We start from the raw sequence: 25,378 nt of genomic DNA, 5'->3' as shown, positions 1-25,378 counted from the left end.
CTTCCGCTTTTAGGCTTTGTGCATGTGAACGTGACCTCTGACCTCTGGGTAAATGAACAAATGCAGCTGTGTTTTCTGTACAGGAGCGGGCAGGTTTCACTAAAGGGCTTAACGGAGCGAGACAGGGCGAGGGACTCTGTGCTACTGCTCCCGGACCCCGAAGGACCTGCTACAGAGTAAAACCCGCTCGAGAACCGACTCCAGGCCCAGACCCGGCTGGTCCTGGGCTCAGATCTGGATGATCCTGGTCTGGCACTGGGTGAACATGGCCCGCAGCTCGTTCTCCTGCGCCTCGTTCACTGAATCGGGCTCTGGGCTCTTCTGCACCTTCGCCACCGCGTAGTTGATCCCCTGCGTGAGCCCGGCCTGCGTCAGACTGGCCACCTGCACCATGGAGCTCTTGATTTTGGCAAAGGGCGACACCACTCTGCTGCCGTTACTGTCCGCGGGGGACGGGCCCAGGCTGCCCTCCATCAGAGACGACAGGCTGCGCTGGGACCCGCCCGAAACAGCGGAGGTGGGCTTCTGAACGGAGAGCCCAGCGCTGGAGGTAGAGGACTGCACGTCGAGCTGGGAGGGGCGCGGCGGCTGAGGGTCCTGGGACGCCGCGTCTGCTTTTTCGGAATCCGAGGACGGGGCAGGCACTGGGTTCGCGGCGGGCGCGAGGGGACGCTCTCCGAACACCTCCACCGGTATCGTCTGCGCGTCCTGGGCGAACTGGTGGCAGTAGGCTTCGATGGGCGTCCCGAAGTCGATGAGGAGGGCTTCTTCGGCTACAGAGGCGGCGCCGGGCGACTTGTCCTCGCAGATGGTCAAACTGTCCTCTTGTTTGCCGTCGCATCCCGTCACGCGGATCACCGACGGGATGTTGAGCTCCACGCTGCCGATGGACTGGGACCGGCTGCCGAGGCGAGGGTTGGATGCTACAATGCCGCAGCTGGGCAACACATAGTCCACGTTTTCCAAAGACTCCGCGCAGTGCTCCGGATCCGAGTTGTAAGAGTCCGAGTCCGAGGAGATCTCCGAGTGCTCCCCTCCCAAATCCTTGTGGTGCGCCATCCCGGGGTTGCTGTCCGACGTCTCCAGGCTGCTGTCCGACTTCCACAGGTTCACGTGCATCGTCGGCTTCAGGAAGTTCACCTGCACGTCCGGTTTGGAGAAGGTGCCCAGTTTGCCGAGGGGTTTGAAAGGCCCGATGTTGACGTTGGTTTTGGTCTGCTTCACTTTTTGATTCAGAGATGAAAACTTGTTGAGGATGAAGCTCTTCCCCTGAGCCAGACCCGAGCTGCCCTGGGACTGGTCCGAGCCTCTGTTTTGGATCCCCATAATGTCCTCGTGAGGTCTGCTCTGCCGCCTGCAAAGACACATGTACTTTAGTTTGTTGTCTCTTTATGTAGGGAAATGTATCCTCAGTTTGGTCAAGTCTAACTCGCTGGAGATCAGGTAAAAAAATATGCCAAAAGATTCATTATTTAACCTCTTAACTCCCGCCTGAACTGAGAGGATATTTTCCTCACGTCATCAGATTTTTTTTTCATCATTTTTTTGTTGGGTATTCTACTCATTTTTGTAGCTTTTTGTAATTTTTTGTCACATTTTTGTGATTTTTTGTCAATTTTTATTTATTTTTTATCCAATTTTTTATCCAATTTTTGTCATTTTTTGTCACATTTTGTCACATTTTGGACATTTTTTTTTAATTTTTTGTCACATTTTTGTAATTTTTTCGTCTATTTTTTGGGGTGACTGGGGTGAAGCCAAACTGGAGAAAATGTGCTTGGTTCAGGTGGGAGGTAAGGGGTTAAAGGGGCTAGATGCAAGTTAGCCATTTTATACTCACTACTGCCACCTCAGGCCATACGTGTAACTGCACCTTCTATATTAAGCTCGTGCAGGACGGCACTTCGGACCTTTTTGAGTGACAGTGCAAGATTTTAGAGGCAGTTGTGGTGAACAGGTCTGGGCTCATTCTACACATTAGGACATGGCTGGAACATGTAGGGGGAGGAAAATACTTAGTTTTAACATTTTAAACTCTGTATAGTCCCTTTAAACTTTGATGCAATTCTATGGCCATTTTCGTAAACAGCAAAGAAGCTATGAACAGGAATTGTAAAACATTTTATAGCTCTCCCAGAAACGATTAACATTTGGAATCTAATCTGAAATGACATTTAGGCCAAGAAATCACATTTGACATTTAAGCACTGATTTCCCTGCCTGATGTGAAGCAGCGACGATGCACTGCCAGGCCATGAAATAAAAAATGTAAAAGTCTGAACCTGGATCTGGAGAAGCTGCAGCTGGTCAAGTCTAGATTAAAGAAACATCATGTGACCAAAGAATGAAGTCACTAAATAACTACGTGAATAGACTAAGGGGGTGCCATCCGTGTGGTTAATGCAAACTTCTCACATTAAAACAAAACTGGACTGGACATTGAAAAGAGAAGCAGTTACACGTGGTGGGAGGGGCAGTCACCAAAACCAACTATGAGGAAGCTCGTACGATTTGCTCGGACACAGAGCAAATCATTGGCTTCTCTTTTAAACCCCTTTGAGAATCTTTGGCATGTGCATTAAATGATCATCATTAATGCAACACTGGACAGGAATAAATCTTGTGAAATGGAGAAGCCTTTTGAAACAATTACACAGTAAAATATGCGCTGTATTCTAAGCTACAGGCAGTCCAACTAAATATTAGCGTTTGGTGTTGACATTTTCCTTTTGGGGGAGGCTTGTTAAGTATTAATAAGTCTCTGTTGGCCTTTGATAAGAAGTAAGTTTTGGCTTAGAGGCTCATGTCTCATTTTAGCGAACAACAAATTGTACTTGGATTCAGACGGTGTCATTGGCCATAGTTTGAGCTGTTCTTACTCACCTCTCCAACTTCTTTTCCACCACATACAGGTCTATTCCAATGGCCTGTTTCGTGATCCGGAGCATCTCGGCGATGCACTGGAGTGTATCTAAGTCACAGTGACAAAAAGTTAATAAAGTTGGAAAAGTTTTGATGCATTTTTCCATCGATTGTGTTTGTGACTTTGCACCTCTGCCATCGTCCTCCGGGTTCCTGGTCGCGGCTCGTAGGGTGTGAAAGTACCCGCTCACGTCCTCATTTCTGTAGTGCAGACGCATGCAGCAGTACTTTGGTCGGCCAAACAGCGTCGGCTCGGGGCCTAAAGCAGGGAAAAGAAGACATTCACAACTTACAAGTTTCTTTTTCACTGACGCAATTCTTGCGCATGATTCACACTTTGGGGAGATATCGCTGAAAGGTTACTGCTCAGTACATTTATAGGAAGTGATGGTTGGTGAGTCATGAGCGAATGAAACTCACTTCTTCTTCTTAGAATGAAACCTACCAATTTCTATTTTCTCCAAACCCTCCAACTTCAGACGCTGGTACTGGTTTACTTTATCCGCCTCTTCATCGTAGCTGCAACACAAAATACAGACAAAAATGACAGATGTGTTAAAATGTTGATGTTGAATGCTACAAATGTGCTTTTGTATAATTATCCTGATTATTGCCAGACCATGTTACTAAAAATGCCTTAGATTTAAAAAGTACCATTTAAGATTCAAAAGATCGACATGTGGCTGCAAATCTAACCACCATCAACCACATTCAAATAAAAGAGATGAAGTGTTTTGCCAAAGGACAAAACAACAGAGCAGGAAATGAACTGAGGATCTTAGAAGACGACCAATAGTCAATATTGCCCGGAAAAGTCTAAAAAGTAATTCAGACACTCTTTTTTAACTTCCATTCATATTATATTGCTTGGTCACAGGACATTTTTTCTACAGTAAAAGGATTTGGAGCCGATTTGCCCGAGCCTCCACATGATGATTCAAACTCGAGCAATGCTTTGTACAAATAATAGCGCTGTTCAATACAGGGGAGTCTGGGTTCTCCTCCAAGGAATTTGTAATCATTTGAAGTATTTTGGGAGTATTTTAGCAGGAGTTTAGAAAGTTATTGTTGACTGGACTGAGGTGATGACATTTCGCTTCGATCTTCAGATGTTTCTTCTCGCTCTTGTGGTCAGATATCAGAGAGGTTAAGTCACAAGCTTGAATTTCTCAATTACTTTAAGAACAATTTCACAAATGAAAATACTCTGTTCTACTTTAATTAGTGAAAAGTCCTCCACTTAACCAATGCTGTCCAGTCGATGATATCAGAAACTGTCTACTACAATGGAAAGTTCCTGGAGAGCAGCAAGCCGACACAAAAAAACATGAGTTTAGGCCTCTGTTGTGTGTGATCATTCCCAAAATTACCTTGGGGGGATAAGATACACAGGAAGGTTGGATTTGGCTCTTTAGCTTATCTATCTAAACATTATCTTTATAATGTATGACTAGTCTTATTGAACACCTTTCTGATTGATTGAAAGTAAGTAATGAACCCATTAATGACAACTATAGTTAATATCCTTTATAAATTTGACATCCCTGGATAGATGCATGTAAAATGTAAAGGCTGAACTCACTATGCGATGTAATAGGCTTTGTCCGACAGGAGCAGCAGCACATCCACGTCTTTATTGTTGGCGTCAATGAGACTGAAAAGAGAAAAATAAGAAGAAAAACTTCAGGAGGCTGCATTAACACAGAGAAAGTCAGACTGAGTAAATTGTGTTGTTAAATCACTTGAAACCAGGAACATTTCGTGACCAATTTTCTCACAAGAGCCACTCAGCATCATAAAAGGCTTCAATTACAAAAGGCCTGCGCTCTGCACAGCTCAGAGTCAGAGGGCACTTTCTTTGTAGGAGTAAAAGCATTTGATGTAATTACTGCATGGTAATTAGGACTCACAAATGTGGCATATTTTTGTTAAAAATACGGGTAGAAGAATAGTTTGAATAGTTTGAGATATCAAGGTTTATTAAGTGAACGTTAATTGATGTTACAAAATCTTGGAAACATTTTGTAACTTAAGATAACTATTACACAAGAGCTGCACAATAAAAATACAATCCTGCACCTGTTTGTTAACACATCGAGTGCCGCGCTGTTTTGGGGATTTAGCTGTAGAGGGCCAACAATCTAGATCATTTTTCATGACATTTGTAGCACCACAGCGTATTCTATGACAGTGGTTCTCAACCTGGGGGTCGGGACCCCCAAAGGGGTCGTGAGACAAATTTGGGGGGTCGCCAGATCATTTAGATAAAACATACATATTTTCATTAGCGTATAATGTAATGTTTTATTGTAGCATGTGTTTGCCATTTTACCAGAGTGCCATTATTTGTTTGTAGTTTGATTAATTTTATTTCAGCCGTTTGTTTTTTAAGAAGTTCCTATTTCTGACGGTGTGACCCGGGTGGGGGGTCACAAACCCCTTTACCTGTTATAATGGGGGTCGCGGCTCCAAAAGGTTGAGAACCACTGTTATATGTTATAGCTATGGACACATGCTCTGGCCTTTGAAAGCGGAGACTCTAAGCTCTCCGTAGGTTAAACAGTTTTATTCTACGTGCCTCGGTGCCTGAGAAATCCAAAGCTAAACATAGTTTTGATCAAAATCACAGATTTGTTTCTAGATTTGGAGATAACGGGGTTTTATACAACACTCTCCTTTCTGATTAACTCCTCTCTCCACCTCTATCTTCTCTGGACGGAAGATAGAGGAGGAGGGCACTTTCTAAAGGCAGGACTAATGTTATGGGAAGAGGCAAATGCCTAAATATTTCCGTTTCAAGTCCATTTTCAACGACAACATTGTTGACACGTTTTGAAACACCGCATGTTGCCGTAGATCGATCGCTTTTTCCTTGGATCAATTTTGACCATTTAAAAACTCAGAGAAATGTTAAAATCTCAACTGTTTCGATCGTTCAATGGGAAGCTGCTCTGCTTTGTCAAACGCGCTCCAGAGAGCGAGAGAGAAGTGTCGGGTTTACAGCTGTTCGCTACACAACACCACGGCCCCCCGGACTAAAAACAGAAAAGAAAAGAAATGCAATAATTTTTTATCGTTATTTATTTCACTTCTGTTTATCACAGAGCTACCAAAATCAATCAATGAAAAACCACAACACAAAAAAGAGTTTTTCCGTTTTTTGGCACTCTATGTGTTAACAAGACTCATTATAGTATTTAAAGGTAGCCAATACCCACTGCTGTCCGACTGTATAAGTCTAACTCTGTGTGCAAACCATGTGAAATAACCTGCAATCAATATATTTTGCTCTAATTTTATGATTAATGTTTTTTTTTTTTTTTATTAATTGTACATAACATACCTTTATCATACTATTATAATAATTACTCATTTGCACCTTGTTGTTCTTTGATTGCACATTTTTCTGACTATCTGTACCCTCGTGTGTTCCTAAGAGCTTTGTGAGATCAATAAAGTCCTCTTACTTTCCTAACAAAAAAACACAATTAGCTTTAATTACAGCACACATTCACTGTGGCATTGTTACAATGAGCTTCTGCAATGTTAAAAGAAAAAAAAAAAAATTTCACCAAGATCTTGCATCTCCCTGAACCACTCTTTCATAATGTGAGCATGATTAATCCTGGTATTGTCATCTTGGAATGTGCCCGTTCCATCAGGGAATCATAAGAGTTAGTTCAATCCAGGTTAGATTTAATGCCAGTTTGAATGTAACCTAATGCTTTCAATGACATTTTGTTAATTAATAATAATGCTTCTAATGACATTGGGGAACCCAGGCTCACCTCATGTCACAGTTGATGAGCGCCCACCCGCCGTGGAACCTCTCGTCGTCCAGGAGCAGCAGCTGCATGTAGGTCTGAAGCAGCAGACTGACCTGCTCCTGCGCTCCCCTCTGACTCTCCTGCTCTTTCTCCTCATGTTCCTTCTCTTTACTGAAGATCGAGTACAGGTCCTCAGTCACCGGCAAGCCCATCATCAGGTCTGTGGAGGGAGACGGCCCGGGTCAGTCAGGTACAACAGGTACAAAAGCACAACACAGTAATATTCATAGGAGTACTTGGGCTGGGCGATAAGGGCAGAAAAGAAAGTTACATTTGTTTTTTCAAATGTTAATCAATCTTAATTTCTTATAAGATTTAATTTTGATAATCGAAACACATAAACATGGATTTCCTATTATGATTCACGAGATGTTTCAAAAAGAACCTCAGCTTCAACAACAAATAATTTAATACAAAACCGTTTCCATTTTAATCCTCAAAGTATAATCTCCAAACTCCATCAGCCAGAGATTTGATTAGGATTTGATTAAAACTCAATTCATTCCACAGCCATGAGGAGCACAGATGGAGCTTCAGTATGTAGGAATATAACTTATGAGTGAATAAAAAACATTAACCTTATGATTCTTATGCACTTATGATAAATTGTTAAACCAATTTCAGCGGATTCTAAAATATTTTTCAGTAAAAGGGGGATTATTGCCAAAAAAAAAGCCTGAAATCAACATTAAATCAGTCTGTTTTGAAATTAACACAAATTCTTAATTCTTACGATGAATATTGATATAGACGATTATTTGTTGCCTTAAAAAAAAAGGGCCATCTTTATTCTATTTATTTATTAATTAATTAAAAAACAATGCTGAATATTCTGTTTTCTGAACAGTCATACAAGTACAAATGATTTGAAGTTTGCCTCGATTGAGGAGAGGTCTCTGTTTCACACCTGCCCCCTGCTGGCCAACCCTCACACCTGCACAGCCTGATGACATCATCACACAGCCCTGTTTGTTTTTGTGTCGGGCAAAAGCGTGAGCCATGGAAAATAATCCCAGTGGCATGAAATAATGCAAGTTTGCTTTCCTTCGCGAGATCGCTTCGGGTGGACAAGCGGGAGGGAGGGCATCATAAATAATCTTTTTTTTCTATAATAAGTTCAAAAGATGAACATCCGCATCATCAACCAAACATTTACTAAAGCTACCACTATTTTTTTTCTATTCATTTTTCTTTTTGGAATGCATTGTGTTGAAGTGCTGTGTTGTCTGTCTAGTCAAGATCATTGTCTCCTGTGTTAGTTTGTTAAATGTATTGTAACTGTTGAAATAGTTACGTATTGTTTGTTTGTCTTTGTTTGTGTTTTTGAATAATTAAATAACAAAATTTCACAAATTCAAAAAACGTTAGCATAATCGTCGTAATTCCTTTAGTGCAGCCAATCCCAAAGTCCGGGACATCGCGGCCCCCTTACTGATTAGAAAATCTCTCGGGGGCCCCCAAATCATAATAATTTACACCATTCAAAGGAATTTGTTCTAATTTTACAGCTGAAATGACATTAAAAGTAACATCTAGCTATGACAGTAGGCTAAATACTGGTTTAAACTGCATTTGTTCAGATAAATGTATTTTTTCCTTTCAAAATGAACTTTTTCATTATACTCGTTTTGCAGACAAGCTTTGGGGGCCCCCCTGTAGTGCGTCTGAGGCCTGCCAGGGGAACCAGACCCCACTTTGGGAACCACTGATGTAGTGTAATAATCAAAATCGAATTTCGCTTAATTGTACAGCTACCATTTGATTAAAATGTTGAACATATTCACAGTGCAACGCCTCATGTACAGATGTTTTGTGTTGGTTCCTCACCAATGACCGCCTGCCTGTACGCATCCCTGAAGCGATTGAGATAATATCGATTGGCAGAGTTCACTCCGTCCTTCATGACTCCGGCCAGTTTCCTTTCTCCGGTCCTGGTGAAGTCGCCCTGAAGCAGCAGAGAAAAGGCCAGAAAAGGCATTAGAAACGGTGTTATTGTCAGAGTTTAGCCTCTTCAGTCTTTGATTACATAAGTCCATTACCTTGAGAGCCGCGGTGCCGGCGTACTGTCGGCTTATGGTGTCTCCGTTGTTCGCCCACATGATCTGATAAATCCTGTAGCACTTTGCTGGCAGCGGCTGCTCCGGCGGCATCACTCCAAGCTTCTTTAACTACGACAACACAAACATACAGACATCTCTCCATTATTATTCATCATTACATTAGAGCAATGCAGAAGGGAGTTACTACAGTATGAAAACTTACAGATTCATCTACATTTTCAACAGTTCTGGCTCGTTTGGATTCATTTACATATCAGACTTAGACGATACACGATACAGTCTGTTTAAACACATTTCTTTTTCAAGCATACAAGGAAACATTTATTTAAACTAGACAGATGTAATAGACCCCAATCTCTGAGTAAATGTAATTCAACCAGCCACGAATCTCACTCTTGAATGAATGAATGAATAAATATTAATAAATTATTAATACAAAATAAATAAATACAACCTGCCATGATTAAGGCAGTTGTGAGCTCAATATCAAATGTGCAGCTCAATACATTTACATCTACATTTACATTAGGGCAAACAATTTTATTTTACCTTTTGCACATTTTAAATTAGGCTGTCCGAAAAGGAGTGGGACTTATTAAGTCCCACCCCTTTTAAGTACTGTCAGTATCTTGTTCTATTTACTTATTAGGCTTCCTTATAACAATGATTTGAGCACTGTGATCTAAATCCAAGTTGTCAGGGATACAGTGTGAATACTACCTACCAATCAACATCTGGTTTACAACACAACAGCTGAACATAAAAAGTCATATATTGTCTTCAGATACATACCAAGAGAATATCCATTCTTTGTATTGATACTTAAACTGATATTTGGACATCGTTTTCGTAATTTATACTCTTGACATTATTACAGACAAAGCAACATGCAAAGGATGTAATGTTAAAAACTATAAACATGGAAGCCTTATCGAACATAACAGGATATATAAGTAAGGCAACATCATTATTATAAAAATTAATGTGACAATTTCCTTTAGAAATGGCGGTAGTAGATTTGATTTGACTGTGGACCCTTCCAGGGACACACAGGTGAACTGAGGACTCTCAGGGCTCCTGTGGCCCGCAGGGAATGTACAGTGTGTGCATCAGTCCCATGGGATTAACAGGTGACTGTAACTTGACTCTCGACTACAGAAACTGAGACGGGCTGCGGTAAACAATACGCCAGAGAAAATGAATGAACTTTTCATGTAGTAGTTAAAGATCTTCGAAGCTGAACTATTACAATACGGGCGAGTATACATTCATAACATTGTCTTTGTGTTTTTTTTCTACTGTCTGAACAATTTCACTCAAAATGTCAGTCAGAAGGACAATACTATCTGCATTTTAGCAAGTCACTAACCTATATAAAAATAATAATAAGAGTAAAAATGATTCAACAGGAACAGCTGGAACAAGCAAATGGGACACCAATGTTCTGATGTAGATTTCCATCACATCGCCTTTGATGTCTTACCTGCTGCTCCATCACACAACGAGCAAACGCCGCTTGCACCACGTTGGTCCGGTCCAGACAGTCCATACAGTTGACTCTGAAGAGGCCCTCCTGTTGACAGATCACTCCGGCCTGGTCCACCCTGAAGAAAAGCCACAATCAATGCTACAAAACACGATAAATGGAGGAAATTAAGTTCAAACTATGGATTTATAACCATTGTATCTGGCAGAAGAATGATGAAAATTATGAATTAATGAAAAGTCAGAAAAGGTGACTGTGTTGTACAATGAGAGGATCCTCCTTCAAGGATCCGGTAAAAAGGAGCTGATCTGAAGAAGGCATTTTATGGCCTATTATGCTATTGGGATTTGCCGACGCGTTTCAGGCACAGAAGTGGTCTTCTTCAGGGCATTTAATTAATTCATGTGTGCAATTGAAACAAAATCTAATTAGGGCAGTAGCAAACAGTCTCTGCTCAACGACATCTCGACTTTCACGGCTCCAAAATGTGTAATGCAGTGTTGGAATAGTATTGAATGTTACTCAGATGAGCTTGTTTTCCCCAGATGGAAGATGGAGATGTCGTTTTTTTGGAAAGTGGGGATTTTGATTTCACCAAATAAAAAGGTTTGCTTTTTTAAATCTCTGATCAGCTTTTAACTGAGATAAAGCTAAAGGCTGATTTGTTGGTTTAGAAAATATCATACATTTTCTTTTTGCTAACAAGCTCTTAAAGCAGTACTAAGCAACTCTTGCCCCTAGAGGCCATAAGCGAAACTGCAGGTGTCATAGCAAGTTGCAAATTGTTTTACTTATTAATTGTCTTGGAGAGTAAATACTACGCTGATAGAAAAGGCGAAGGGAAAGAGGGATATTGTACATCCAATTATACAATGGAAATCATTTTTTTCACTCAAACTTAGCTGTAAATACTGTTTAAAGTGACGCTAGCCCGAAGTTAGCTTTGCCCGCTAGCATGTTAGCTTCTTCTTCGTGATTCTATTAGTGTGTATTGGTGGCTCCGGTCCGGTGGCAGTCAAGTTGCAAACATGGTTTTCTGGCCAGAGATACAAGGGGGAGATGAAAGACCCTCCAATCATCCCATAAACACTTGTATTGTATTACCCCCACAAGGGCTACGAAAAGGATTTATTAAGGTAAACACGCTACTTAGTACTGCTTTAAGGGGCAAATGCAAGTTGGCCATTTTATACTCACTACTGCCACCTCAGGTCTTACCTGTAACTGCAGATTCTATATTAAGCTCATGCATGACGGCACTTTGGACCCCAAGTAATAACTTTTTGAGTGACAGTGCAGGATTTTAGAGTCAGTTGTGGTGAATAGGTCTTATTCTACACCTTAGGACATGGCTGGAACATGTAGGGGGAGGAAAATACACAATTTTTAAATTTTTAAACTCTGTGTTGCGAGAGAAATGTATCAATTAAGTGACTCTGAATTGAAACTGATTTCTGCGTCAGGTGCAGATATTGGGGATCTGCTTTAAGTTGTTTGTCGTTAGTTGTTTTTCCAGTTGACTGCAAAATTCAGGTCTTGCTAAATCCTCATTATAATGACTCTTAATGCTTGTAATAGCCTGCAGAGCCGTGTCATTTTGTCTTATATTATTAGATCATGTCTTTCATCATGTCTCTCAGTTCGAACGCCTCAGTGACTCACCAGCCCCACTTCATTTCGCCGATGATGTCAGAAATGGCGTCTGTCAGAACCTGCACGTTCTCAAACCTCATGCCGCGGCTGAAACAGAGAGGTTGCAGCAGAAATTATCCGTAAAGGAGAAGCGTTGCACTTCGTCGACGCTGAAACAAAAGCGCTTCGTACCAGTGCTCGTGGAAGTCGAATGACACATAGGTGAGGTTTGGGTTGTTGAAAAGCAGCACTTGTTTGAGATATGAGTCACCGATTATCTTCTCGCGCCCGCCTTGATCCACCAAGTTTATGATGACCTAAAACGGGGAGGCATTTTTGTGAAAGACTTGGAAACACTTCAGGAACTTGAAGATGTTGTGACTAAGAATGAACACAATTATCTAAATGTCAAAATGCGAGTCATAACAACATATGATCTGCGTTTCTTTCTGCTTTGAACTTACTCTAATTAGCTGAATTGGTTTACATAACATTTTACAATTGATGTAAGAAGAGCCAAGTACGAAGGGTTTGTAGGTCAGTGTAATTTAGTTGTCACACAGTTATATAATACTGTAGTCATTAAGGCTCGAGTATGTGGGAATTTTTAAGATATTTTTATAAACATGACCTTTCAGTTGGAAGAGCAGCCACCAATGTTTAGTTCAAATATTCATTGAAATAAATACAAATATAAAATGTGCGGCATAGTTTTTAGTACATACTGATACTGTATCACCCAGTTGAACGAGAGACAGATTAAACCAACAAAACACACAAAACACGCACCTGTTTCTTGTAGAGTCTTAGTTGTTCTTCAAAATGAGAAGCAAAATAAGGCATGGTTTCCTTTTCTCCTAAACACAAAAACAAAGACATAATTAGAAAAGTGTATTATGCTCTAGCAGCTCAAACAGGCTCCTCTTTTATTGCCGCAGGACTGAGAAGCTCAAGAGATTGTTCCTTCACATAACTGCTTCATCCATCTATCTATAAAGACTAGTCTTATTCTATGAAAAAGTGTTTTCTAAAGCCAAGTGGAAGAAAAAAGGATTACTTTTGTGAAGCCCAGCAGACGAGCACAACAACATGTTTGTGGCTTACAACCTTATAAGTACGCTGCAAAAAGTAATTTACTAGATTAGTTTAGATATCTCAATTTCAGCATAATAATCCAAATTTTAGTTGTTTTGACTAGTTAAGATGTAGTTGGGCATTTGACCTAGATTATTTTACTAGTTCTGAGATGTTTCTGACTCGTTTCAATACATTTTGCAGTGATAGTAAATTTATCTGCCGATGGGGTAAGAAAATTGGTCTAGTCCCACTGGTAGTTTTACGTTATTATTTTAAGCGAGATATACCTTAGAACTGAAGGTCTGAAATGTCCTCAAACAAGCAAAATAATCTTGATCAGATCAGAAAAAAAGGTCTAAATGAGTGAAAACTCATCAAAACAAGATACATTTCCTCAGTTCAAGTCATTTAAGCCAATGCTTGATATTGACTTTTTGTAGTGCAACAGACTATCTATATTCAGCAGTTTAATTTTTTGTTATCGTCAACATTGCTCCAATATCTGATCACTTTTGACCGAAACTAAACTGCAGTAAGTGGTGCTGTGTATCTGCAAACACTAGGATCTATGAATAAGTATTAGCACAAAGCACACACGACATAAGCTAGTTAAACATATTAGTTGAATATATTATAAATACTAGTTTAACTAGTACCAGACAGGTACAGAAACATGTTTTTAAACCCTACAGTTATTTAGAAGTTTCAGTTCTGGTATCACCACTGTTTGTATCCGACCACTTTTGACAGAAACTAAACACTGCACAGAGAGGTCCTCTGACAACCCAACTCCTCATCATCTTTCTTTAACAGATCTCTCAGCGTGAATGTATGATTGTATGATCACCTTTCTCTAGTCGTGGTCTGGGGTTGTACCGGTATCCGGCCTGGCTCCAGAACACTGGCACCGAGCCTCGGGTCTGGACGAAGGACAGAGTGTGGCTGTGGACGTGGATCAGCTGCTCAGTCTCCACGTAGTTAGCCACATGTCCCTCTGTGTCCACTCCTCTGCGCTTGTACCGCATCCCTGACAGAACAAAGATATAAAGCACAGTCATTAGGGCGACAGCGGTGAAGTCAGAAGGAGAATTTCTGTTGTTCCACCTGAAGGTAAGAAAGGCAGGAGAGATGAGCAGGCAAGGATTACTTACTGCTTGAACAAAAACATTTTCACATATAATTTAAGGGTGGAATAAATAAATACAAAACTTCCAAAGCAGGGTAAAAAACTCAGAGCTAATTCATCATAACATGTCAATAAAACACAGGCCTCTCGCTGTACCTGCTCGGTGGCGGCTGCGTCGGGAGATGAGGGCCACAGTGAAGCGCGGGTGAATGTCGTCCACACACATCACTTCCTGTGGGGGCGTGTCCGGGCTGCTGCGGTCCTCGTCCGACGTCTCGTTATAGTTCACCACCAGTTCTTCCACCTGCACAAACCCCTGGATCACCGGGATCACCCAGAAATCCACCTCCGGGACCTGGGATAGGGATGGAAAACAAAAAAATCTGATCATATTCTCCCTTACAATTTATGATTCAAGAGTGGCCATTTTGAATGTTTCCAAGAAGGGTTAGCAGATATTACACATAGGAAGAGTCCACAGAAAAATTATATTTTATTGTTTGCAAAGGACTTCCTATACTCCCTCAACTAAGTCCCAAGTGGCTGGGAAGCTGTGAATAAAGTCTGAACCTGAATCTGAAGTCATCAAATCTATGCACCACATTATCTCCTCATATTGTATGTTCAGGCAATACCCATTAGCCTTCAAATGAAAAAAACAGCAAGTTTAATAGAGGATAGTTATACCAGATCTTTGCTGCAAAAACCTGAGCATAAACATTGTTTGCATCAGCCTGTCCAGAGACTACAGGTGTAAATTATGACTTGTGCATTGTCCCAGTTTCAAATAAGTAAATGCATGCACAGAAGCTAAGTACTCCCGACCAAGACCTAGCTCAAGATCTGGACATGACTCCCATTCACAGTTATTTTGTCTGACGCAGTAACACCAGGATTAGTCTATTACACTATATCTATCTTATGTTACTGTTTACTCAAATGCCAAACAGTCATTCTCAATACTCCTGCTAATAAAGATACGCAGAGAAGTGTCTTTATGGCAGTGCAGAGACTTCTCGTAGCACAACCAAGTGAAAACTGCTGATACATATAGTCAACAAGAGGGTTAAATATTATTAGAGTCTGTGCTTCTTCCTACTGTCCAGGGACATGGACAGGCTGGAGACTAAAACATCACCTATTTGCAACAACCTGTCAAAATGATCTACAAAAGCACCATTTGTTTTTGATATTTTCCCACAGTCAAGTGTCAAAAACGTAGTGGAATCTTACCTGAAGGTCTATTAGGTCTTGAATCATGTATTTGTTCCAGAAAAATCTATCATCCACCTTTAAAAAGAAGAAGTGGAATTATTAGCCAATACTCCAAGAAAATATAAACCTCAAAGTACGCAATATTGCACTAAACTGATCTTTTTTAGCTTTTAAGTGTGTTTAAATGTTGTTTTTTCCTGCTTGTCTGAGCACTTCTATTCATTTCCAGCTCAAAATGCTTGCCCCTCACCTGCTGATGTCATGAGGTGAGGTCATAGGTTTTTCCACCATTACTGCGCTCGCATTGCCTGCACTACAATTCATTTCTCACCATTTGCTGGCAGCAGCTGTTTTGGCTTCACTCTCCTCTGTGTCAGCATTGAGAGTTTAACTTGTTGCCTAAACATGTTCATCATATAACGGAAACTTATAACACAGGAATTGCCAGTGCATCGGTGTTTACATTTTTTCAACAGCATTAAATAAAACAAAGCTTAAGTCGCAGTAGCTCCCTAAAAGGCGTTCAACATTTCTACAGTATATGCTTGATAATTTACATTTTTGATGCGCTATCTAATCTGAAAGCTTGAAATAAACTTGAAACTATAAACTATTGCTGAGTGTTGACTGTACGCACCCTCTTCCACAGGGGCAGGCCGCTGTGCTCGGCCTCTCCCTGCCGCTGCACCGTGTTGGTGAGGTCATAGGTCAAACTGAAGTAGAAAGAGTCAGAGTCCATGAATATCTTGTAGAGCTCATCGAGAAGTCGACGCTCCAGACGCTCCTTCTCTTTGTTCTCCTTGACCTGGAACGCAGGGGAATACTGGGTTTGGACGAACAGAGAGGACCAGAACAGACACGGGAGGGGAAAAAAGAGAGAAGGTTTTACGAGAAGTATAGAAACACGCCACCAGATTTTAACCCAAAAAAAAAAAGCTACACAATTTACCTTCTTCTTTATGGGAACGCCGACGTTTGATTTAATCTGGCTTAGCGTTTTCATCAAGAATTTGGAGTCTTCCGGAGACTGGGCGAGTTTCTCCGGTTTGTCGATGCCAAAGTGGTGCTTTTTGCACAGCTGATAGAAAAAATGGGAGAGAGAGGTTTAGTCCAGCTGAAGACATGGTTTGGATCTGGTGTGGCTATCAGATTAACAACCTCTAAATCAATTGTAAACACCGACAAAAAGCATTCAACAACACAGCATAAATTACCACATGTTGGATTTCAAATATATCTCAATATTGAAGCACTAGATATAAACAGCATATTTGTCACAGTGATAAGATCAGAATTTGATTATTATCGTCTTCCAGCTGTAGTCAACACACTGCACTGCTCAGAAAATGAGTCTCTTAAGGCTCTTACCCCCCACCTAAACAGAGCACATTTTCTCCAGTTCGGCTTTACTCAAATCTAAAAACTTCCCGACTGGAGAGCGACAGTGTAAGGCCTCCATGGAAAGCTAAGACCTGCAAAACTGATCCTAACTTTGTCGCAGCATTTTCGTCATATTTTCTTTTATTTTGTTGCTCTTTTGTCACTTTTTTGTTGCGTTTTCATCCTCTTTCTTTTTTCAAGAAGCTTTTAGACTTGGGTGAAGTCCAACTGGAGAAAATATGCTCGGTTTAACCCCTTAACTCCCACCTGAAGCGATTACATTTTCTCCAGTTTGGCTTTACCCCAGTCCAAAAGCTCCTGGAAAAAAGCTGTGAAAATAGCAACAAAACTGAGACGAGAACAATGATGGAAATGTGACAAAAAAGTGAGAAAACATTGACAAAAAAGTGACGAAAAATTGATGAAAAAGTGGCAGAAATGTCACAAGAAATTCACAAAAAATTGACGAAAAAATGACAAAAATGTGATAAAATTTGACCAAAATAATACAAAAATGTGACAAAAAAATGACCCAAAATTTATAAAAAATTGACGACAAAACTGTCAAAAAAGATCCTCTCGGTTCAGGCAGGAGTTAAGAGGTTAAGAGGTTAATTCCATTTTTATGCCCAATTACTATAAATGCTAAAAATTAAAAAAAAGTCTTTGCACATGAATCTTTCTGCAGGTATTTGATAATAATGTCAAACACATCTTTATCACTATATTACACTTTGTTAGTTAGAAAATGCAATATTGATCTAACAACAGCTAAAACAAAATATCCAGGGACTACAGATGGAAACTAGCTATTTAGCTGTAATCTGGTGCAGAGCATCTCTGTCCCTATGAACTTAAAGGGGCTAGATGCAAGTTGGCCATTTCATACTCCCTACTGCCACCTCAGGTCATACGTGTAACTGCACCTTCTTTATTAAGCTCGTGCATAACGGCAATTCGGACAATTTTTCTACGCCTGAAGACATGGCTGGAACATGTAGGGGAGGAAAATACATTATTTTAACATTTTTAAACTCAATATAGTCCCTTTAATGTCTCTGTACATTGTCCCTTTAATAAAGATTCATTCATTCATTCATTATCCAGTTGTTTCACTTCCTGATTCACCAAGTGAGCAACCATAAGCCATTCCCACCCCCCCTCCTGTTACTCCCCTTCACTGTGCAGCTGTTTCAGTGTGGCAAAAACCTCAAAAAGGGCGATTTAGCAAAACAACATTCCAGTAAACAGAGGAACAAGGGGAAGCAAACAACTGTGTAGCAAAAACTGCAGTGAAATGTGTTTTAGAACCTATTATTTTGTAAAAAAGATATATATATATTGTTCAGGATTGTCATAATTTTACAAAACAATTAGATTTAGTGCTAACTGGAATCTATTTTCGTGTTTTTAAGGCATTAGTTTCAAGGTTTATTGACAAAAAGTTCTACAAATAAGTCGCAGGTCTAAGGCCTTCAAGTCGACAAGTGTAATTATCAGGTATCTCTATAGCGTACAAGCAGTATCTAAAGGAACAAAACAGACACATTCTCTGGCTATATCGTAACTGGGGTTTGTAAACGCAGACTATAAGCCAGGGACATAGGAGCACTACCCAGGGGGAAGGAACTAACCTACTCCTTGACTCATCGTTACTCACTTGAAAATATTCAGTGTCATCATCCGTGAGGAAGCCCTGCAAAACTCTTACAATTCAACTACAACTGATAATTTATACTGGCACTGAATACTGATGCAAATTAACAAGATACAACAGAAGAAATGTACGCAGTAATTGGGACAAAAGCTGATTTTGGATTGGATTTTTTTTTCAGTTCATTTGCACACCTCTAACTCGAGCTCCTGCGGTTCTTCGTCCGACAGCGGAATGACGGCGATTTTGGTGATTTTGTAGACTTTGTGGTTCTCGGGCGGTAAATGTCCGACCAGTGCTTTCTGCCGGATCAAAACCAGCCCCAAAGGGAGATCTGACGGGGAGAGAGAGAAAGAGAGAGAAAAAGAAGCGGGGGATGAGTTGCACGGTTTAGGCCTAAAAAATTCCACACATACTCAGAGGTGCGAAGACATCAGCTGCGCACGAGCCCAAAACCACAGACTTTTTTAAAATAAGGTCCGACGAGACATCTGTTAAATAATCAAATAAATGGTCTCTGCGCTGGGTGCGGGTGGAAATGTCTCCTCCATCAGACATTTTCTTACAGCGAGGTTTTGAATTTCACGCTTTGTGTCATGAGATGCCAGAGGGACTCAACATTATCAGCTGATGCATCATCGGCAGCCGGAGCCACTGTGGAACATACAGATTTAACACTTTGCATTGTGGCGCCTCAATACTCGGGAGGCTTCTTTACATTCGGTGCTTTGAGAGTTTTTGATGGAATAAAGAGTGCTGCTCTGTCCTGATAAAACAAAGATAACACTGTGTTTGGTACAAGGTGGTACTGGCGCCTCTTTGACCTTCTTCTTGTACATTCCTTCCATATACTCAATACAATGTGCGTTTCCCTCTCGAGTCCATAAATACTGTACAACAGTGAATCATAGATTGGCATTCACTCTCCTCTGCAGATAAACAGGGATCAAGTTATATAGGAGGATTCTGGGTTGCCATGGACGACTTTTTGAGCATGTCCTCGGATAATAAAAACATTTGTAGCTTTGGCAGTGCCGTTTTCCTTAAAATATGCTATTCATAGCTGAATCCTTAATCTCTTCTTAGAATGACAGAGCTGCTTTCTGAGGAGGGAGCAGGTCTGGATAATTTTAGACTGAGACAAACTTCACTGATTCACAAGGGAAATTGGTTTGTCACAGAAGCTCTATAATAGTAATGGAACCAAACAACGAACCAATTATATTGTTATATTTATTGCTCTGTTTTATTGCCTTAATGTTCAGGGCAGCCCTGTGAGGCAACTCCTGTTGTGACATTGGGCTATACAAAACCATTGATTGATTGATTGATTGATAGCACACCACTAACAATGAATCACTGAATTAGAATAATTAGTAGAAAAGCAGAATGGGGCTGTTTTTGAGTATGTTTTTGAGCATGCTGTAAAAAAATCAAAAAAAATAAGAAGTTCAGTATATCAGCAAATGCTTCTATTATTTCTTTTGATTTTGATTATCCAATTAAATCAAAATCTTCCTTCATTTGAGAAACGATCAAGTTAAAGTATGCAAGTCATTACATACATTATATTGAAACAGAGTAAAAGAATTTTATGTCTTTAACCTACTATACCTTGCTTATTTTCTATTGGTTTATTCTATTACATACCTTTATAGCTTTGTTATTTCATTATTTTACTACTAGTTTATGTTTCCAATTCAGAAAAACAAGTTATTAAAAAGCAATACAAACATAGACACTTTAACAACATGGCTCACCACAGCCCACCATTTCCATTTCTTGTAAGTTGTTGGTTTATAGTCCTCACAAGAAAAGGCCAGACGGACTGAATGGGAGTTTAAATGCTGGTCTATTTGAGCGGCTATCCCTCTGATTTACTGGCAAAAGTCCAGAGTGCACCCTTTTCTCACGCCTTTAAGCAACTGGGCTTCGCTCCAACTCCCACAACCGTAAATAAAACAAAACAAATGAACAAAGATTACCTGCATGAAGTTGGATCTTTCCTATGACACCTTCGACTATGCCCAGGCAGACGGGGTTCCAGGCCAAAAGCAGGTCTGTGGCTGTGAAAAATTAAAAAAGAGATAAGATTAGATACGTGCTTTATTGATCATGACACAAATTCATGTTTCATTCAAGTTTGTCAACTTCAAATAATAAAGTAATCCAAACATATAAAAGGATAGCATTAACGGCAACATCATAATGTGTGTTTTCTGTGTCACTTGTCACAAAGATGAGGAAACACAGGACATATTAGTCAGATTAAGTATAAGAGCCTATTGAGGTCAGGCCTAGACTATGGCCCTTTTGGACCACCACCACCCACACTCAACATTCATAGGCGACTGGGTGCAGTGTTTCATCTAGGTCTTTGTAGCCTCGCTGTAAATGTTGATAGTGAAGAAAAAGATGCAAAACAATTACACCAATAATTGGTCCTAAGATTATGGTTTGCGTTAGCCTGGTTTTACCATACCCTTGTACTTACTTTGTTTCGTACAAGGTTCAGGATCTTCATAATTAAGCTCCGTTATCAGGTGGGAGGGGTGAACTCCTTTGAAACGATTGGATCTGATTTTCGCTAGCGAGTGAGTGAAGCAGCTATCATAACTCTATCATAACTCTATAATATCTCTATCATAACTCTATCATAACTCTATCATAGCTCTATCATAGCTCTATCATAGCTCTATCATAGCTCTATCATAGCTCTATCATAACTCTAGCATAGCTCTAGCATAGCTCTATCATAGCTCTATCATAGCTCTATCATAGCTCTAGCATAGCTCTAGCATAGCTCTAGCATAGCTCTATCATAACTATCATAACTCTATCATAGCTCTATCATAGCTCTATCATAGCTCTATCATAACTATCATAGCTCTATCATAGCTCTATCATAGCTCTATCATAGCTCTATCATAACTATCATAACTCTATCATAGCTCTATCATAGCTCTATCATAACTCTATCATAACTCTATCATAGCTCTATCATAGCTCTAGCATAGCTCTATCATAGCTCTATCATAACTCTATCATAACTCTATCATAACTCTATCATAGCTCTATCATAACTCTATCATAACTCTATCATAGCTCTATCATAGCTCTATCATAACTATCATAGCTCTATCATAACTATCGTAGCTCTATCATAACTCTATCATAACTATCATAACTCTATCATAACTCTATCATAACTCTATCATAACTCTATCATAGCTCTATCATAACTCTATCATAACTCTATCATAGCTCTATCATAGCTCTATCATAACTATCATAGCTCTATCATAACTATCATAACTCTATCATAGCTCTATCATAACTCTATCATAGCTCTATCATAGCTCTATCATAACTATCATAACTCTATCATAACTATCATAACTATCATAGCTCTATCATAACTCTATCATAGCTCTATCATAGCTCTATCATAGCTCTATCATAACTCTATCATAACTCTATCATAACTCTATCATAACTATCATAGCTCTATCATAACTCTATCATAACTATATCATAACTCTATCATAACTCTATCATAACTCTATCATAACTCTATCATAACTATCATAGCTCTATCATAGCTCTATCATAGCTCTATCATAGCTCTATCATAACTCTATCATAACTCTATCATAGCTCTATCATAACTCTATCATAACTCTATCATAACTCTATTATAACTCTATTATAACTCTATTATAACTCTTGGGGGCATTCCTTGCGCTTTCCAAGGCTTCAATTTTAATTTCTGGATAATTGGGAGCCGAGCCAGAACGGATTGAAGAGCTTCCATTAGAAGCCACACAGTTTACGGATGGCTAAGGCCAGGCAAGGTTTGCGTCTGTTTGTGTGGAATAAAAACTATTTCAATGTACACAAACCATCGAGTTGTGTACATTAGGCCTGATATATCGAGGCAGGAAAACATCACGATCAACGATATTGTTAAGGACCTTGTATTATGCCTCAGAAACTAACTCTAAAGCTTAAAAATGACAGTTCGAAAATGTAAATAGTAATTTGCGTGACAGCCCAGTGTACACCGTACTTGGCCCAATACAAACAAATAGTGAACATACTAACACACAAAACTAGTTCTACAAGCAAAAGTCAAACTCTTCAAAACTCAGGGCTTGTTTGGAGCCACTATTGTGCCGTGGAACAAAGTGGTCAAAGGCAGGAAAAGGCGCCCGCCAAACTTTCGCGCCTGATACATCACAGTGGAGGAAAATTGGAAAAATGTGAAGGGTGTGGTTAAGCGGCGGCTCATGTCAGACTCAGACAATGACTCTTCCTGTTCCACCAGAAAGTCTTCCAGCGGGCCCCACGGGCTTCAGGATGAGAAACACTTGCAGAACGACACTATATTACACAGAAAACATCCATTACATTCAATGAGTTAACTACGTGGACGGCAAGTCTTGAAGTAAGAAACCCAGTGAGCAGTGGAAACCCTTTTCCAATTAAATAATGAAACAGTGGTGCAACTAAAAACCTGTTCAGGATGGCTGCACCGGCGTCGACAGGGGATAACATGCACAAGACAGGACTCTACGTCTATCTGTGGTCGGCTTTATCACAGCGTAGCCAAACAGATAACTGAGGACATTTGCATGGAGCGTGGAGTCTAATGTGCAATAATGTCCGTCTTTGTAGTTGGCTGACAGTGACAATTGGAATAAACCTCTCACCACAAAATTACAACGCTTTTGGGTTTGTTTGCATAGACTTAAAGGGATAGCATGGATGTGGGTTTGTAAATGTCACAACTAACCTCAAAGATAACCATGGCGGTACAAAGGGCATAAGAGATGCGTTAATAAAGCTAGGCAACCCATTTCACAGTACAAGTATGCTACGTATGCTACTCATTGTATGTATATTACAGAGTTTAGACACACTCTGCAGTGACTATGAGTAACATGAGGAGAAAGGGACAACTTTAGACCCAGTTTGGGTGTTGGCACTCAGGAATTAAGCTGACAATGATTTCAAGAATTAGGTATTTCACCAAAACAACTGTCTGCCCTTGATTTATGTGGCAGACTTTATAACTGGGATGATTATTAAATAGGATTAGGCAGGATGTAATAACAGTGATGGATGAGATTAGCCGCGGGGAAGACACATGCTTTGGATTGGATAAAATCTGAACTAATGACCAAGCAAGATGTATAAACCGTCACTGAAATAATCGGATTGAAAAGGGCAGTGAGATACAGCGCATATGTGGCATCTATTGCTTTCATTTCTAGATTTTAAACGAGTGAAAGCAATAGTTCACTTAGCATGGCGCTTGATCAATACTTTTCAGATGAAGACAATAAGACAAATGTATGGAGGAATGTGCTCCTCTCAAACATAGGGTTGAATGTGTGCATGTAAACTTTGTCGTATTGAACTATCATTTTCAGTTATCATAGCAACATAAACAATCTACCCTCGTCACCCTAAAACCAGGCAATTAGTCATCGACCCGTAAAACACACCGGGGCAGGCAGCAGATGGGAGAGCTTGTCCTCTCCGGGGGGAAACCTACCAGGTCTGAGCGCCATGGTCCCATCTTTTCGGCTGCACCAGAGCGCGCGATCTCCGCTCTGGAGAATATACTGGTCCTTGGCTTGAAACAGCTCCATTTTGTCCAGTTGGTGGTGATAAACAGATGTGTATAACCAGCTACAGATATGGCTGTGACGTCCCGGACTTCCACGGTTAGCTGGAGGTAGGCAGCAGCGGGCTAGCAGCGGTTAGCTCCGAGCGAGCTAACGGCGGCAGCAGCTGGATGCGCGTCGCCTTGGTTTAATCCACCTCTACGCATATTGAAGAGTAGGTTCACTGTCCCGTGGAGAAGCGCCCGGTCCCACAGCCACGGCGGACATAGTAAAAGAGGACACACATGGGTGAGCGGTTGTGAAAGTGCTCCCGCAGCAGATGTGGTCAGATCAGACGCAGACGCAGCTTCCTGCTCCAAACAAAGTCACGTGACCCTGACGTCATCACAGGTACGCGTTTCAAGAGCTGTCAAAGGCAAAAGATACAAGCAGCCAGGGCCGGGGCTACAGCAGGGCAAATAGGGCAAATGATACAAGCAGCCAGGGCCGGGGCTACAGCAGGGCAAATAGGGCAAATGATACAAGCAGCCAGGGCCGGGGCTACAGCAGGGCATACAGGGCAAATGATACAAGCAGCCAGGGCCGGGGCTACAGCAGGGCATATAGGGCAAATGATACAAGCAGCCAGGGCCGGGGCTACAGCAGGGCAAATAGGGCAAATGATACAAGCAGCCAGGGCCGGGGCTTAGGGCTGCAACTAACGATTGTGACAAAAATGTGACGAAAAAGTGGCAAAAATGTCACAAAAATGTCACAAGAAATTGACAAAAAAATGGACGAAAAAATGACAAAAATGTGACAAAATGTGACAAAAAAATTACAAAAATGTGACAAAAATGTGATAAAAATTTGACCAAAAAAATGACAAAAAATGGACGAAAAAATGACAAAAATGTGACAAAAAAGTGATGAAAAGTTGATGAAAAAGTGGCAAAAATGTCACAAGAAATTGACAAAAAATTGACCAAAAAATTACAGAAATGTGACAAAAAAATGACCAAAATGTATTAAAAATTGACGAAAAAATTAAAAAAAAATTGACGAAAAAATTAAAAAAAATTGACAATTTTTTTTTAAAAAATGTGATAAAAAATGTACGAAAAAATGACAAAAATATGACAAAAAATGACAAAAAAATATGCCAAAAAAGTTACAAAAATGAGTTGAATACCCAACAAAAAAATGATGGAAAAAAATCTGATGACGTGAGGAAACAGATCCTCTCGGTTCAGGTGGGAGTTAAGGGGTTAAGGAAGAGCTGATGGAGTAAACTAAAGGGAAATGTTTTTTGAAGGCTCTATTCATGAATTTCATTGTACAAACCACTACAGACCCTAAATATAAAATCAAAGTAGGTTTTCATCAA

The 25,378-nt window shown here is 40.3% G+C and overlaps 1 protein-coding gene across 1 annotated transcript; it reads right to left on the bottom strand.

The window, feature by feature from the left end:
* Nucleotides 1-24,376, bottom strand: inpp5f (inositol polyphosphate-5-phosphatase F). Its single transcript, XM_079560575.1, has 20 exons — nucleotides 23,940-24,376; nucleotides 20,365-20,445; nucleotides 18,574-18,713; nucleotides 16,295-16,423; nucleotides 15,983-16,168; nucleotides 15,364-15,420; nucleotides 14,287-14,485; nucleotides 13,852-14,031; nucleotides 12,717-12,784; nucleotides 12,120-12,244; nucleotides 11,958-12,035; nucleotides 10,293-10,413; nucleotides 8,789-8,917; nucleotides 8,577-8,694; nucleotides 6,711-6,909; nucleotides 4,505-4,576; nucleotides 3,368-3,441; nucleotides 3,053-3,181; nucleotides 2,884-2,971; nucleotides 1-1,354 (listed from the first exon to the last, which is right to left on the bottom strand). The coding sequence occupies exons 1-20, from the start codon at nucleotides 24,034-24,036 to the stop codon at nucleotides 229-231; spliced, it is 3,396 nt and encodes a 1,131-aa protein (XP_079416701.1). The 5' UTR covers nucleotides 24,037-24,376; the 3' UTR covers nucleotides 1-228.
* Nucleotides 24,377-25,378: the final 1,002 nt, after the last annotated feature.

Source organism: Gobius niger (assembly GCF_951799975.1).
Source record: "Gobius niger genome assembly, chromosome: 7".
In the NCBI taxonomy this organism is placed as follows: Eukaryota; Metazoa; Chordata; class Actinopteri; order Gobiiformes; family Gobiidae; genus Gobius; species Gobius niger.
The sequence above is the reverse complement of the archived record's forward strand: the minus strand, read 5'-3'. Positions and strand labels throughout refer to the sequence as shown.